At 39.1% G+C, this 15,352-nt stretch overlaps 2 protein-coding genes across 3 annotated transcripts; one reads left to right on the top strand and one right to left on the bottom strand.

Moving 5' to 3' along the window:
* Window positions 1-1,178: 1,178 nt before the first annotated feature.
* LOC143487037 (uncharacterized) lies at window positions 1,179-6,311 on the bottom strand. Of its 2 annotated transcripts, XM_076986340.1 has the most exons (4): window positions 6,150-6,311; window positions 4,139-4,310; window positions 3,485-3,609; window positions 1,179-3,006 (listed from the first exon to the last, which is right to left on the bottom strand). In XM_076986340.1, the coding sequence occupies exon 4, from the start codon at window positions 2,950-2,952 to the stop codon at window positions 1,660-1,662; it is 1,293 nt and encodes a 430-aa protein (XP_076842455.1). In that variant the 5' UTR covers window positions 2,953-3,006; window positions 3,485-3,609; window positions 4,139-4,310; window positions 6,150-6,311; the 3' UTR covers window positions 1,179-1,659. The 2 variants fall into 2 exon arrangements, with proteins under 2 accessions (XP_076842455.1, XP_076842456.1); XM_076986341.1 differs by lacking the exon at window positions 4,139-4,310.
* A 1,973-nt stretch (window positions 6,312-8,284) lies between these two features.
* On the top strand, window positions 8,285-13,795 carry LOC143487027 (uncharacterized). The gene is made up of 7 exons (XM_076986331.1): window positions 8,285-8,362; window positions 8,494-9,259; window positions 9,789-9,842; window positions 9,930-9,983; window positions 11,427-11,483; window positions 11,592-11,669; window positions 12,273-13,795. Exons 1-7 carry the CDS (start codon window positions 8,285-8,287, stop codon window positions 13,310-13,312), a joined length of 2,127 nt encoding a protein of 708 aa, XP_076842446.1. The 3' UTR covers window positions 13,313-13,795.
* The last annotated feature ends 1,557 nt before the right edge of the window (window positions 13,796-15,352 follow it).

Below are 15,352 nucleotides of genomic sequence, written 5' to 3'. Positions count from 1 at the left end.
GCCACGTTTGAAAACGCTGGGAGGCTGGTGGGGTGGGCGTGGCTTGGTCCCAGAGGCGGTCTCAGAGCTCTGTGTCAGTCCGGAATCAGTGACCAATGGAGATTGCAGAGGAACGCGTTCATCTAAGACCCTCCCACACGTGAAATGTGTTCCAAAAGTCAGAAGCAAAAAACGAACCAGAAGCAAAGAGAGATTCCAGAAGCAAAAGACCTTACTGGGAAAATCCAAAAAAACTAAAACAATGGAACCAAAAACTTGTCAAAATGCAAACGAAAATAAGTTTCAAATAACCAATTATATAAAAAATATATACTTTTGATATATATTTTTCTGTTTTGCATTCATAACATATACTTTCTGCTCTTGGATTTACTTTTGCTTTTGTGGAACTATTGAAACAAAAATCACACCATATGTATTCAACTAAGGATTTTCATAGTCGAATCTGATTCGTCAGCTTTTCCCTTTAGTCGACTAATAGTCGAATCGGGTTTATTATTTTTTTATTTAGAGCACCTTAAACGGGATCCCGTTCTCATTCAGGACTTTTTTCCTCTTCAAAGTAAAAACCTAAATCACTCAGATAAATAAATAAACACGGTAGGTTGGCTTTATTCAGCTTTTATTTATTTACTTTTTTTAATGAAACGTTAGAGAACATTAACCGTCAGTGCGCAAATGTCAAAAATATTTTAAATAAAATATGCCTGCCTGAAAATATAAAAAAATTGCCACACAACAGCTAAAAAACACAAGGAAAGGTTCAAGTAAAGGGGTTTAAAAGCAAACAACTAAAAATGTTTATAGGCCTACTTGCGGAGACGCACCGCGACGAGACGACACGACTGAAATGACAAACGTTTTTTTTCGCCTTACGTGTTGTAAATGGTATGCCATGTTGGTTGTTGTGGTGCGAAATGAAAGACTTTGATGACATAACTTGCACTTTACATTGTTTGATTCTTCTTTATGTTTTTCAAAATACTTTTGAAAAAATACCGTGACATGAGTTAAGCATGTTAGGTCTCATTGGTAGCCACAAAAGTGGACACAGAAGGGGAAGACTTAAAAATGAACTCACTTCTGGAACTCACTTCTGGAAAATAGAGACATTACAAAACAGGGTGTGTGTTGTGGAAATTTCCTGAAATAGATGAGGACTCGGATGTGGTTTAAAGAGAAATTTATTAAAAAGTAAAAAAAGCATGAGTCTCATCTAGAACAAGAACTCTGAGGAGAGAGGGCAGTCCAATCTCCTTTATTCTGTTATCACATGTTTACAGTCTAATCTCCTTTATTCCTTTATCATATGTTTACAGTACATTTGGGCACACTGAGAACCTGAGGGGGGGAAATGCACAGTAGACAGTTTTCATCTGACATGTGCATTCCCCCTAATATGGATCTTTCCTGTTTTTAGCAGAAACGTGTTGTCAGCGGGTCAAGGCAGATAACAGTTTTTTGTCTCTGCATATTCCTCTGATGCAGGTTACAATACACACATATATCCAAGTACATGATTACATACTGAATCACATTACTTGCAGTCTTTCTGCTAATCAGAATGACATGTACTAAATCATAATCTTTTGTAATCTTAAATGACAAGCAAAATGGCATAATTTCTCTGTGATTATTCTGTACACTATAATACCCACATTACGAGCAGTGATTCGGTTTCTCTCCTGAGTGAATGCGCTGGTGTCTTTGGAGATTACTCTGAACACTAAAACTCTTCCCACACTCTGAGCAGTAATATGGCTTCTCTCCTGTGTGAATGCGATAGTGAATTTGGAGATAAATCTGATGAGTAAAACTCTTCCCACATTCTGAGCAATGATACGGCTTCTCTCCCGAGTGAATGCGCTGATGTAGTTGGAGATTACTCTGCCTACTAAAACTCTTCCCGCACTCTGAGCAGTGATGCGGCTTCTCTCCTGAGTGAACGCGATAGTGACTTTGGAGAAAACTCTGTCTACTAAAACTCTTACCACACTTTGAGCAAGGATACGGCTTCTCTCCCGAGTGAATGCGCTGGTGTCTTTGGAGATTACTCTGACCACTAAAACTCTTCCCACACTTTGAACAGTAATACGGCTTCTCTCCTGTGTGAATGCGCTGGTGTATTTGGAGACTACTCTGACTACCAAAACTCTTCCCACACTCTGAGCAGTGATATGACTTCTCTCCTGAGTGAATGCGCTGGTGTCTTTGGAGGTTACTCTGTTGAGTAAAACTCTTCCCACACTCTGAGCAGTGATATGGCTTTTCTCCTGAGTGAATGCGATGGTGACTTTGGAGATAACTTTGTTGAGTAAAACTTTTCCCACACTCTGAGCAGTGATACGGCTTCTCTCCTGTGTGAATGCGCTGGTGTTTTTGGAGAATACTCTGATGAATAAAACTCTTCCCACACTTTGAGCAGTGATACAGCTTCTCTCCAGAGTGAATGCGCTGGTGTCTTTGGAGATTACTCTGAACACTAAAACTCTTCCCACACTTTGAGCAGTAATACGGCTTCTCTCCTGTATGAGTGCGCTGGTGTTTTTGGAGACTACTCTGACAACTAAAACTCTTCCTACACTCTGAGCAGTGATACGGCTTCTCTCCTGAGTGAATGCGCTGGTGTATTTGGAGACTACTCTGACTACTAAAACTCTTCCCACACTCTAAGCAGTGATACGGCTTCTCTCCTGTATGAATGCGATGGTGACTTCGGAGATAACTCTGACTACTAAAACTCTTCCCACACTCTGAGCAGTGATACGGCTTCTCTCCTGTATGAATGCGCTGGTGTATTTGGAAACTACTCTGACAAGTAAAACTCTTCCCACACTCTGAGCAGTGATACGGCTTCTTTCCTGTGCGAGTGCGCTGGTGTATTTTAAGACCACCCTGTCTAATAAAATTCTTTCTCCTCTCTGAGGAGTGGTGATGTCCCTCCTTTTGCATGTCTTCTTCCAGTCGTCCCTGAGGTCTTTAAGTGTGGAAAATATCACAGGATTTCTGGAGAAAAAAAGAGACATTATAAAACAGATTCTGGGTGAAATACAGAATTAAGATACAGAACTATTGCAAACAATATTATATTGATTAAAGTTCAATAAAAACATCTCAATTTATTACATTTTCAATTGTGCTTATGTGGGGGGAACCCTTGATGGACACAGACTGCTTCTCTAGGTCAAACACCCCAAACTTAAATCTTAAACTTGGTATTTCACAAGTGAAGAATACAGTGTGAAATCAAGTGTCAGTGTGGGGAAACTCTGATGTGATATGATATATGAAAACCTGATATATGAGGCTTTTTAGTTTAAAAACTAACATTTTTCAATATTTAAATTAAAGTCAGTGTTTGTACTTTAGTGAACAACTAGTACTGTAGGACTCAATATCTAAAGTCTGGCCTGCTTCCCCTTCAAACAGTACTGAAATGGATTTAAACACCCAAGCCAGCACTGGAAATACCGGACGTCCGAACCTCAAGAACAGATGGAAGTGTCTTTCTGGCTGGATCTCTGACCCCCACAGGACCAAAGGAATTTGGGATGATGAGAGCTGGACTGTGAACCTCACACGTACGAAGAAAGATCTGTACTCCTCAGTCTGGAATAACAACAACAGAATAAAGAACTGATGATCAGAGACCTCATTGTAAAATACAATGAACCTTTTACACTAGGAAAGTACAATACAAAATATGTCATTTATACTGTAAATGTTGTGTTAAATTATTTTTGCAACAACCTACATCCCGTTAAAGAGAACAACAATATTTCTTGAATTTGGACAAAATATGTGCGTTTTTCCCCAAATAGTTTTCAGGGCAGAGCATTGTAGAGAAGAATGAGATGGATATTTCTGCTTTGTTCCACCACTCCTTTAGCGAGGAGTTACACCCACAAACCACCACCACTTTTACATCAACAAACTGAGGCACTTTTTACGTTCAATATGCGACTAGTCCGCTTACGAAACCGAGTAGTAAAGGACTGATTATCAGAGAATGATCGGTAAACAGGAGAATTATTCACTGATAAGATTATATGACCAACAATCTCAACATCGGCATCTATCACATCAAATACAACCACAACAATGTCTGCTCCAGTACTACAGTCCACACTGAACTTACTTTGATCGTATGGACGCACACAGACTGGGTCTAAATCCGAAATGTCGTCCTTAAGCAGTAGACACGATATCTCAGTGCAGTCCGTTCTGCTCAAGCGGTAAAGCGGTGCGTTCTTTCAGTAGACGACTGGTCAGTTTTCATCACCTCGGACACACTACGTCCGCCATTTCACCTGTGACATGTGATATGACGTCACAATACCACAGTTAAAGACCGCTATTCATTAAAGGCGCCATTACATATTTTACCTGTTTTATATTTTCACAACATTTACCTCGTTTGGTCATGGATTTAGAACCAGCATCAAGACGTCGTCGAGGACTAACAGAGTTACAATAACCATTAACCTCAATTTAGCCTTAATAATCCCAAAGCTAAATATATTTATATTTGCAAGGGTTAGGGCATAATTTGGCATTTCACTAGCATTACTGACAAGGTGAGACGAATCTACCAATTTTTGTTATATCAGCATGACAATTAGGCTACCAGGATTTAAAACAAAATAAAACAGAATGAACATAAAAGAATTCGGCCTACAAACCAATTCTAAACCAAATAAAGTTGGTCAAGTCTTAAATCTTAAAAGTCTTTAAGCGCTATACAAATATATTTGATTTGATTTAAATCACAGAAAGCAAAAGTGTCTAAAGTTGACGTGTTTCAAATATCACCATTGTAGATTTTTTTTAAAATTTTGTGGTTGTACAGGGTGTCCGCGGGGTATTTAAAAGTTGATAAATCAATATTGGACAGATGAAGGCACTTATAAAGTATTTTAAAGCCTTGTTTTGTTTTACCTTACGTACCACCTGCCACCAGGGGCGTATTGGGGAGAAAAAGTGGCCCGGGAGTTCCTGACAGACTGGCCCACTATATATATATATATATATATATATATATATAGGGACATATCCCCTCCAGATTTATATTATTATTTATATCTTATTATTATAAGATTTATATTATATATATATTGTACAGCTTGGTCCCCTCACTTCAGAATTTCCATCTGCTCCCCTGTATATGACGGCCTTTATTGTCATATGGACAATATTAATTCCAGCAATAATATGATTACAAAGCCACATAGTGGCTTTTAAATAGTCCATCATAAGACCACCAAACAAGTTGTTTTACGCAAAGTGCATCCTAAAGAACAACCTACAACTCTAACGTGGGTATTTCTTCCTCTTACCTATTTGTGGTCGTTAGTTTTAATCTATGAATTTCAATAGCTTTAAAAAAAAAACTGCACAGTGCTCTGGAACCTTTAAGACCGCCACTTGCGTCCGTGTTAACCGTGTTAAGGTAATTTATACATGATGCCTTTTAGACGTTGCAAAGGCGACAGCAGTACATTTAAAATAACATGTTATCTACAATTTAAACTGCTGTATGTTTTCGTAGTCCAGCCCGGATTTTCTGGGACAAGTTGGTTTTTTTTCTGATCTCCGCTGCATACCGTCAGCCTGCATCAGCTGGCCCAGTCTGCGGCCCGATCCAACTCGTTCATGTGTTTACAGGCTCAGTCCGCGGCCGCGCAGGTTTGCCTGACTGGAGCGGGAGAGGTAATAGACACCGTTAAACAGCAGCGTGACTATAGACCGGGGCCGCAGTGCGCGGCAGTGGCTCCTCCACGGGCTGAGTTAAACCACCGGCGGCCCGGCAGCCCACCGGCCCACTAACCCATCGGCCCACCGGGGAAATCCCCGGTAGCAATGTATGCCAGTCCGCCCCTGGCTGCCACCAATACCAGAGAAAATAGGACACTGAGTCTCGCAGTTTAATTTAGACGCACTTTCACTTTTATTCCAGACAATCATTATACACCCCCGGAGTACTATCGCTGCGCAAGCGTAAAAGGGGATGAGCACTGTGGGCTATTCCAAGTTAGCAGATAAATTAACACACAATCGGTATACACGCACACTCACAAAACCCAGACGCCACTCACTACTCGATCACAATCACTTAAAGAATGATCACACAATTAAGGAATTTCACACACCACATTTCACTGCAACCCACACTCGTCTCATGTAGCAGTCGTCCTCCGCAGTACGTCGTTAAAATGTCAAACATATCCATTCATGTTCGTGTGCACACACTCGCGGACTGTAACATATTAACTACAGATTTTCATTTTAAACGGAGTACAGTACAGTATTTGCAAACAAGGATGGTCAAAGGAAGTAACGTAGTTTAACCAGTAGGCTAGCAATATAGATTACAAGGGAAAGCCGTTCTTCATACGGACTAAACTTAATAATTACCACAGTGGCCTAACCTTTATCCTCATTATTCTTCATGGAAAACTGATTTCACGTTTAAAGAATGACCAGGGGCGGGCACGAGGTCGTGCACCTCTCGAATTTTGTAACTTCGCGCGCGCGTCGCGCTTCAGCGCGATGAACAAAGTCATGTTTGCAGGGTTCATACACCTTAACAAGGTGGAATTAAAGCATTTGCACATCACTTTCAAGGTCCATTTCAATATTTCCCAGCACGTTAAACTTAGTTAAATATTTATACATATACTCGAAATTATTCGCTTTTTATCACATTATTTTAATGGTTGTTTATTTTCAAAACGCCCAATCTTAACGTCTTCACGTTCTCTCATGTTTCGTCCTGGCATTACAAGAGGCTCGTATTTGTTAACGTATCGTTTCGGACAACACTGCAAAGCCATATTTACACTGCAGTGACGCTCGCGACGCTCGCGAAAGTATAAACGCCTACACCGCTCGCGCAGGGTCCGCGCGCTACGGTCGCTCGCGAGATTTTAGCTCACGCACGGGCCTCCTCATTGCCTCCTTGCGGTGGGGCCCCAGAATTTTGCGCTACGCCTCTGGAGTGCATATATACCGAGCCCGGGAGGGGACATGGGTAAAAATAAAATTTAATTCGTGCTCACGATTTATTAATTCGTGCGCACGACTAAGAATTCGTGCGCACGTTTTCTGTAATTCGTGCGCACGATTAACAATTCGTGCGCACGTTTTGTTTTAATCGTGCGCACGTTTTACTTAAACTCGTGCTCACGATTTAGTAATTCGTTCACACGATTTACAATTCGTGCGCACGTTTTGTTTTATTCGTGCGCACGTTTTAATTAAACTCGTGCTCACGATTTATTATTATCACCAACAAACGGAAACTGAAGAGGATTCGTATGGTCAACGTATGGTCAACGCTCTTCCAGCTCTGCAGCAATTGAAAGTATGTATGTTAAATTCATCAAATGCTAGTTAACATGCTTGTTTATGCAATTAAATACAACTCATGTAACCCTTCACCGCATTCTAATATTGTGTAAAATACTGATGGTCATACTGTCAAGGCAGGTAAATGCCAATGTTTTGTTGAATCCCCTATGCTAAACCGGGATTTTGCTACGTTAACTGCCACAGGACCGTTTATGGCTACTATCTTTTTGGGCTGGTGTTTTACCATTTTTGCAGCAACTGTTACCGTTTTATAGTGGCATGTTATTCAATACCATGACTGGTGTTAACACTTCCATGTAATTTCATTATGAGTTCTGTTTATTAACTTTTGTTAGCCTATTTTAACCCTAGCACCTTCGTGCCACGTACACTCACTCTACTGCTGCTCAAAAAAGCTGCTTGCTAAACTTGCTAAATAACGGTGAAAAAGTCGACATTTACTGCACCTACGTCCATATATGCAGTGTGAATATGGTGTTTTATTGAAGTTGGTTTGTAGTTTGTCTGGTATTCAGTTTTGGTTCAGTCTAGTAAAATTAGCTAACTGCCTACAGTGTGAACGTACAGTGTGAGCTGTCAGCAAAGCACCCAATTTATAAAATCGGGCTTTAGACCCACTGTCCTGCACTTTTTCGTTTTTTTCTCTCCAAACACTTATTGTCCAACTTGACAGCTCATTAACAACCCCTTAGTTCTTGTACTTTATTTGTAGTAGTTGTGTTAAAGCACGGAAAATACTGAAATGTGCAAAGCATTGGATGTCCAGGACCAGGGCTGAGAAACACTGATTTAGACTGTGCCTTCTTTTTAGGAATACTGTTACACTTGCATTTACTAAATCACAGGAACTGTAAATCTGATAATATGTTGGATACACTATTATGGTAATAACAAAGTATTTGTATCTCACAGAATGGATGAGGAACTAAAGAGCTTTTTAAGGCAAAGAAAAATTGCTGAGGAGTGCATACAGAAACTTGAAAATGAAAAGGTCAGTAATTTTACACAAAGTGTTTGAATGCATGGCAATTTTTTTATAGTTTACATTTTTTAATAAAGTACATTTTATAGTGGCCACGATTTAATTATATACTTTTGTGCTTTTATATGTTTTGTATGCAGATTGATGCATCTGTAATCCCTTTGATGGCTGACAAAGACCTCGCTACATACTTTCCTAAAGCAGGGGACAGAGTGTCTATTGTTGCATTCTGTCGACAAACCAACAGGTCAGTTGACCCCAGCACCAGGAAGGAGTCTATTTTATCAAGACTGCGACGTAGACTGTCTCCATCTGAAGAAAGCACTGACAATCCTGCTAAGAAAAAGAATAATTTATGGATTGGAAATAAAAGTGCACAAAAACAAAAAAGACGGATAGAAGTTGGATGGATGGATTTTGATGAAAATGAGCAAAGATACAAGCAAGTTAAAGCAATTAAAGGGGGAGGAACAAGACAGCTCACAGTAGACAAAGAAACAACTATAGAGGAAATGAAAGACCTTGCTCTGAGTTTGTTTTTCCCCAGTGGTGTGTCCAAGACAGAAAAGAATGTAGCTTGCTACACCACAGAGATTCAGTCATCTCAGATTGATATCAACAGCACAGATACTGTTAATCAGTTATATGAGAAAAGCAAAGTGAGGCTGCTGAGACTCTATCTGTGTACAAAAAAGAGGAGCGAGCAAGATTTGCAGTCAACAGTTGACCTTACAGGCAGTGATGAAGAACAAAATGACCAGAGATTCGATGAAAACTTGGATCTGGAAGTTGTAATTGGTGCAGCTGAAGATGATGGAGTATCATTAGATGACACTGTACCATGGGAAACTCCAGATGACCCTCCTAGTAAGGCAGAATTCAAGATTAGCCAATCACAAATGCCAGGTGAGTACAGCTATTAAAATGTCTGTTAATGTTTTTGTTAATGTACATGCACGTTTTTTATTTAAAACACTACAATGATGCTGTGCAAATTGTAAATAAAACCGAAATGCAAGAATGTGCAAACTTTATATTTAATAGAAAATATTTAAACTGACAAATGTTGTACAGCAGCACATTTAACACTGTGCTGCATCATGTTTTCTTTTATCCAACACTCTTTAAGCTTTTGGGAACTGAGGAGACTGACAAAGTAAAATATTTTTTATTTCTGCATGATCTAGGATGCAGTCACTCAACAGTTGATGGTCTCAGTACTCCAAAGCCTGTATATATCAATCAGTATTTAATCCAGCATATCTGGCCTATGTGATTTCTAAAAATGTATGTTGTCTTTGTATTGTTTTAATTAAATAACGGTTTAAATTAATTTGCACATTATTACATTCTGTTATTATCTACATTTTTTAGTGTCACCATTTTTGGAAAGTTATTGTATGCTATACAGTATGTTTTAACCATCCTCTCATAGAAGATGCTGTTCCTGAAATACTACAATTTGAAGTAAACAGACCTTATTTGCCAGGTGAATACAGCTTTAAATTATTTAAAATACCTTTGTTTATGTACCTCCAAATGTTTGTGGTAGTATGTTTTATCTTTCTTCTTATAGAGGATCTTATTCCTGTTGTACGAGAGCATGAAGTGAACCAGCCACAGATACCAGGTGAGTACACTTGTGAATCATCATAAACTGTTGAGAGCCTCTATCAGGCAGCAGCGGGTGAAAGGCACAATACATCCTGGACAGGCCACCAATCCATCACAGGGCAGACAGACTCACACATGTAGGCAGACACATTGACTCCAACACTCACACCTCCAGTTCATCTGAACGTGCTGTCTTTGGGAGGAAACCGGAGCAAACCCACATAGACACGGAGAGAACACACAGAACTCCACACAGGAAGACCCGGGATCACCCCAGCCGGGAATTGAACCTTGCACAACGCTACTCACTGCACCACCGTACTTTTAAAAAGCTGTTTTCAGTAAATTAATACCATTATATTTTCAGTCAATGTTGTAAATTCAATTTCACAGATCTGCTCCCCCTACCAAATACACCACAGAAAAAGCTCCATCATGTGGATTGCCTGCCTATTTAATACAAATAATGCTACACTTGAATTCAAGAAACAGTTCTGAACATCATTTGTATGGATAATATATCTAGTCATTCTACATATACATGCTGTACGGTGATAATTATTCTGTCACTAATTAGAGATATTATTTCATAATGCAGCTTCTCTGAGCTGTATTTGATAGGGGAGCCAGTTTATAACCTATGTCATCATATAAAAGTCACTAAAGCAAATGTAGTATGTTCGTAATTACAGAATCTCACACTTTTTGTGGTAATAATATTTATTCTAGGGTTGAGGTTGAGGGTACAGAGTAATGGAGGAAGTGAAAGAGGTAAAGAAGAGAGTGCAGGCAGGGTGGTGTGGATGGCATAAAGTGTCTGTGATAGAAGGGTGTCAGTTAGAATGAAAGGAAAGATCTATAGGACAGTAGAGAGACCTGCTATGTTGTGTGGACTGGAGACACTGCCACTGACAAAGAGACGGGTGAGGGAGATGGAGGTGTCTGAGATGAAGATGTTGAGATTCTCATTTGGAGTGACGAGGAAGGATAGGATCAGAAATGAGTTTATTAGAGGATCAGCACATGTAGCATGTTTTGGAGATAAAGTTAGAGAAGCGAGATTGAGATGGTTTGGACATGTACAGAGGAGGGAGGAGAGGTATATTGGTAGGAGGGTCTTGAGCATGGAACTTCCAGGCAAGAGGAGGAGAGGTAGACCTAAGACGAGGTTTATGGATGCAGTGGTAGATGATATGAGAGTGGCTGGGGTGTCAGTGGAGGACACTCAGGACAGGGCCAGATGGAGGAGTTTGATCCGCTGTGGCGACCCCTAAACAGGAATTGCCGAAAGAAGAAGAAGATGTTTCAAATGATATTCTGACAGTTCATAAAATGTATCACAATTGACATATTGTGAAATGAAAACATTATTCTTTTTAATCACAGGAAAAAAGAAAACAATCACAGAGACAAATGTATTTTGAGCATACAGCATTGCTTTATGTCTATGTCTTCTCAGGTGACCATGTTCCTGCAATTCTAGAACTCACAATGTTCCAGCAGCCACAAACGCAAGGTGAATATGCCCGTGCAATACTCTGTGCAATACTCTAAAACATACTGACACGCTTGAGGCAAGACTGGTTATGTTGCTTATTGAAATACATTCTGAATTGTTTTATAGCTGCTTTGAACACCACAGTGATGCCTCCAGTTCACGCTACTGCAGTGTCAGAGGTCATGATGATCCAGCAGATGCCAAGTGAGTATGGCTGGGTAAGATTTAAGGATCTCTGGTGGAAATGTGTAATTTAACGCAACTTGTTTATAAATATAAATGATTTCAATATGAATTCACTGATGGCCAGTGGGTTGAGAGTATCGTTACAACTCATTAAAAACTTGAAGGATGTGTCGGATGTAAGTGTAAGTCTACTGTTGTCATATCTTCATAAATCATGTAATGTTGAGATCTTTATTTTGAGCCTATGCATGATGTCAATATATAATATAAAAAACTCCTGTGAAATCCATCTCGTCCCATCCCTTTGACTTTTAACCTTACATTTGCCTTAGAAATTGGCATTTAATGTTTTAACATTTATGATACTATGTCTCACATTACAGGAGATCCAACAAAGCAAGATGTGTTTCAAATATTTGTCTAGCACAAACACAAATTACACTTGTATTGTAAGTTGTATTATAGTATTACAATGAATCGTACAATCAATGAAAAATGGGAAGAGTAATTTTATCTGGCTTATAAAAGTTCACTTTAGTTCTAATTTTTGACCCTAAGAGATGACTAAATCATCAAATATTCATATGTTTATTCAGTGTCTTGTCTGTTCTTTATTCATAGATGATTTTGTTCCTATTGGACAAGAACAACAGACACCTGCTGATGCTGAACCTGCTACTGCAACACTAATCATTAGGCGGGGGCATTGCCTCCTTGACATGATTCATGCTTTCAAAAATCCAGCAATTCTACACACGAAGGTCTTTGTGAAGATGCGTCTTCTCAATGGACAATTTGAAGAGGGTGAGGGAATCGGTGTTTTAAGGGATTGTTTAACAGAATTTTGGACAGAATTTTACGAGCGATGCACTTTAGGCATGGATGTGAAAGTTCCCTTCATTCGGCATGACTATCAGTTTGATGAGTGGCAGGCAATTGGCAGAATTTTTGTTGTAGGATGGTTTCAAGCAGGCTACTTCCCAGTACAACTAGCGACTCCATTTCTAGAAGAGGTTCTGTATGGCACAGCTACAAGTAGCTTAAAGGATGCTTTTTTGCAGTATGTGCCTGAGCATGAAAGGGAGATCCTTCTCAAGGCTTTGCAAGACTTTGAGTCTGTTGAAGGGGATGTGTTGTTTGATGCCCTTGAGGCACATGAGTGTCACCATGTTCCTACCAAAGAAAGTATGCTCCCACTGCTGTCACAAATGGGGCACAAGGCCCTTATACAGGCACCAATGTACGTTATTGAGTGTTGGCGTCCTATTGTACAAGAGATAGCAAATGCTCTTCCTCTAGATGATCTGCATGTTATCTTAAAGAGAAAAATTCCAACTGGAAAGGCCGTGAAGGATCTCCTCATTTTCCCAGATGAAATGAACGCACTCGAAACATTAGCAGCCCGCTATTTAAAGACATACATAGGGGAACTTGACTCGCATACACTTAAATTGTTCCTTCGTTTTTATACTGGTTCAAATTTGATTGGAGGCCCAATCACTGTTCAGTTTATCGAAACATCCGACTTCCAAAGAAGACCACAGTCACACACATGTGGTTGTGTTTTAAAGTTGCCAGTGGGATACCACAATTATCCTGACCTCCGAAGTGATTTCAATAGTATACTCAAAAGCTCTGTGTGGGTTATGGACATCATTTAGATCAGATGCAGTGATGGTGTGTGTATTCATTCAGTGGTAACATTTTACAGTAATGGTACATTATTTTACAATAATTAAGAAATAAACATTAATAAACAGTTAATGAACAGTTAATCATTAAATAATGACAAGAAACAAGAACTGCCCTTAACTACCATTACTTTAGTATTATCTAAAATCCCAAACATGTTTTGTGCTTTTTTCATTACTTACACAATATATTAATGCTAATTTATGCTTTAACACATATTACTCCCATAAGTACTGTTAATTAATGTTCCATTATTGTAAATTGTTACCCAACAACAATTTAAGAACAATCCAGAAAACCCATACCTTGTCTGGATCATTTTAGGTGCCAGTCCACTTAACCCAGCAGCGACAGGGTCATTGGGTGTTTGTAACCAGTGTGTCTTTTGAGTCCAAACCCATGCAAAAAATCGATATATGGTGTAACCACACCAGAGAAGTCTCAGGGTTTTGTTTTTTTTTTGGCTGATATGTTTACCTGTTATTGTGAGGTGCCTATTGTTTCACTTCATCCTGTTTGACCAATATCAGCCTTTAATATTAAAATTTTCTAAGTGAAACACTTAATATTAAAATAGTAGTGTATAGTAGTGTGTGTGTGTGTGTGTATATATATATATATATATATATATATATATATATACACACACACACACACAACTATACACTACTATACACTAATATTAGTGGTGGGCTAATTAAAAATTTAATGAGAAGAATGTGATGCAGTAATGACATCTGAGAGTAATGGTCTTGACTTGTAGTTTTATTTTATACAGTGTTTGTCCATGTTATGGAACTTCCATATTGTTCTACCCATGTATTGGGTGATGTTACAAACATTGTAATTAATTACATTCATATTTATTATTCATTTGTTCAAAGAGACATTTTTTTCAAAAGAAGTGTTACAAAAATTGTTAATAAAAAACTATTGACATGTAATTGTCCTTTTCTGATTTCTAACTAATTTGTCATTGATCAGGCAATCTGTCATTTTGCTTTCAACAGTAAGAGTGTGACGGGCAGGGTGAGCAAAACAAAATGGAAGCGATCGTGCCAAGTCTCAGGGAAAATGGATGGTTTAATAAAGAATGTGTGCAAACCAAAAACCTGTGACATGATCCGAAATAAGGATATAATGACCAGCGGTCAACTGGTACAAAGACAAGACATAGACAAACAAACAACCCTCAGGTGAGACGGATCGCGGGCTCCGCCCACCTGAGGGACGAACACAACAACAACAAAGAGTATACCATAATGGTAAAAAAATGCTGACATGATAAAGTGTATCAGTCAATCTGCCTGGTCAGTAATTTGATTACTGATCTCTGGTTGCAATATCTTCTTTTACTAGTAACATTAATTACATCATTTAGTTCAGTGGTCTTGTAATTGGGCATGGACCCAATCTCTCAAAGACAAGAACAAGTCGAGAGCTTGTGATTCAGTGGTAGGGAATGCTAAGCTTCTTCTAAAAATATGGAGCACAGGTCAAAGATATCTTCATCACACGGAACTGAGGTCAAAAACTTGCAGCACTCTTTACAAGTGACCAGTTCATCTTCACAGACAGGAATAAGGAGGTCTTCAGCATTCCACAGGTGTGGTGCAAGGTACATGACATTAGGTATCCCACTTGGTATGTTTGTGTTTGTCGAGGGCCGGATGCGGTGGGCATTCCAAACATCACAAATCTCATCGAGTTCTTCCTGCAAAAAATGGAAGTGGTAGTGGTGGTGAACAATTTTACACATTAAACCTCAGTATTTCTTAAAAGCTGAACACACCTAACAGGGGTAGGTTTCCCACATTCTTAAGACTAAGTACTTCATACCCTCATACTTAAGAACTTTCTTAAAATTGTGAATGTTTCCCGACGTAATACATAATCTCGTTCATAATGTAAAGAGTGGTCTGACCCACTCGTAACTCACTAAATCAAAACTGAAAGAGTTGCTAATCATTTAAAAAATGACCGACGCGTTTGACCATCTGTAGCCACGA

This window comes from Brachyhypopomus gauderio, unplaced genomic scaffold, assembly GCF_052324685.1.
Source record: "Brachyhypopomus gauderio isolate BG-103 unplaced genomic scaffold, BGAUD_0.2 sc46, whole genome shotgun sequence".
NCBI lineage: Eukaryota > Metazoa > Chordata > Actinopteri > Gymnotiformes > Hypopomidae > Brachyhypopomus > Brachyhypopomus gauderio.
This window is presented reverse-complemented; position numbering and strand designations above follow the sequence as displayed.

Bases quoted from the DNA above. Each gene is read 5' to 3' on its own strand.
- LOC143487037 (XM_076986340.1), bottom strand. From the start codon at position 2,952: ATGCAAAAGGAGGGACATCACCACTCCTCAGAGAGGAGAAAGAATTTT.
- LOC143487027 (XM_076986331.1), top strand. From the start codon at position 8,285: ATGGATGAGGAACTAAAGAGCTTTTTAAGGCAAAGAAAAATTGCTGAG. The intron at 8,363-8,493 runs GTCAGTAATTTT...TTTTGTATGCAG, and splicing joins AGAAACTTGAAAATGAAAAG to ATTGATGCATCTGTAATCCC. The intron at 9,843-9,929 runs GTGAATACAGCT...TTCTTCTTATAG, and splicing joins AAACAGACCTTATTTGCCAG to AGGATCTTATTCCTGTTGTA.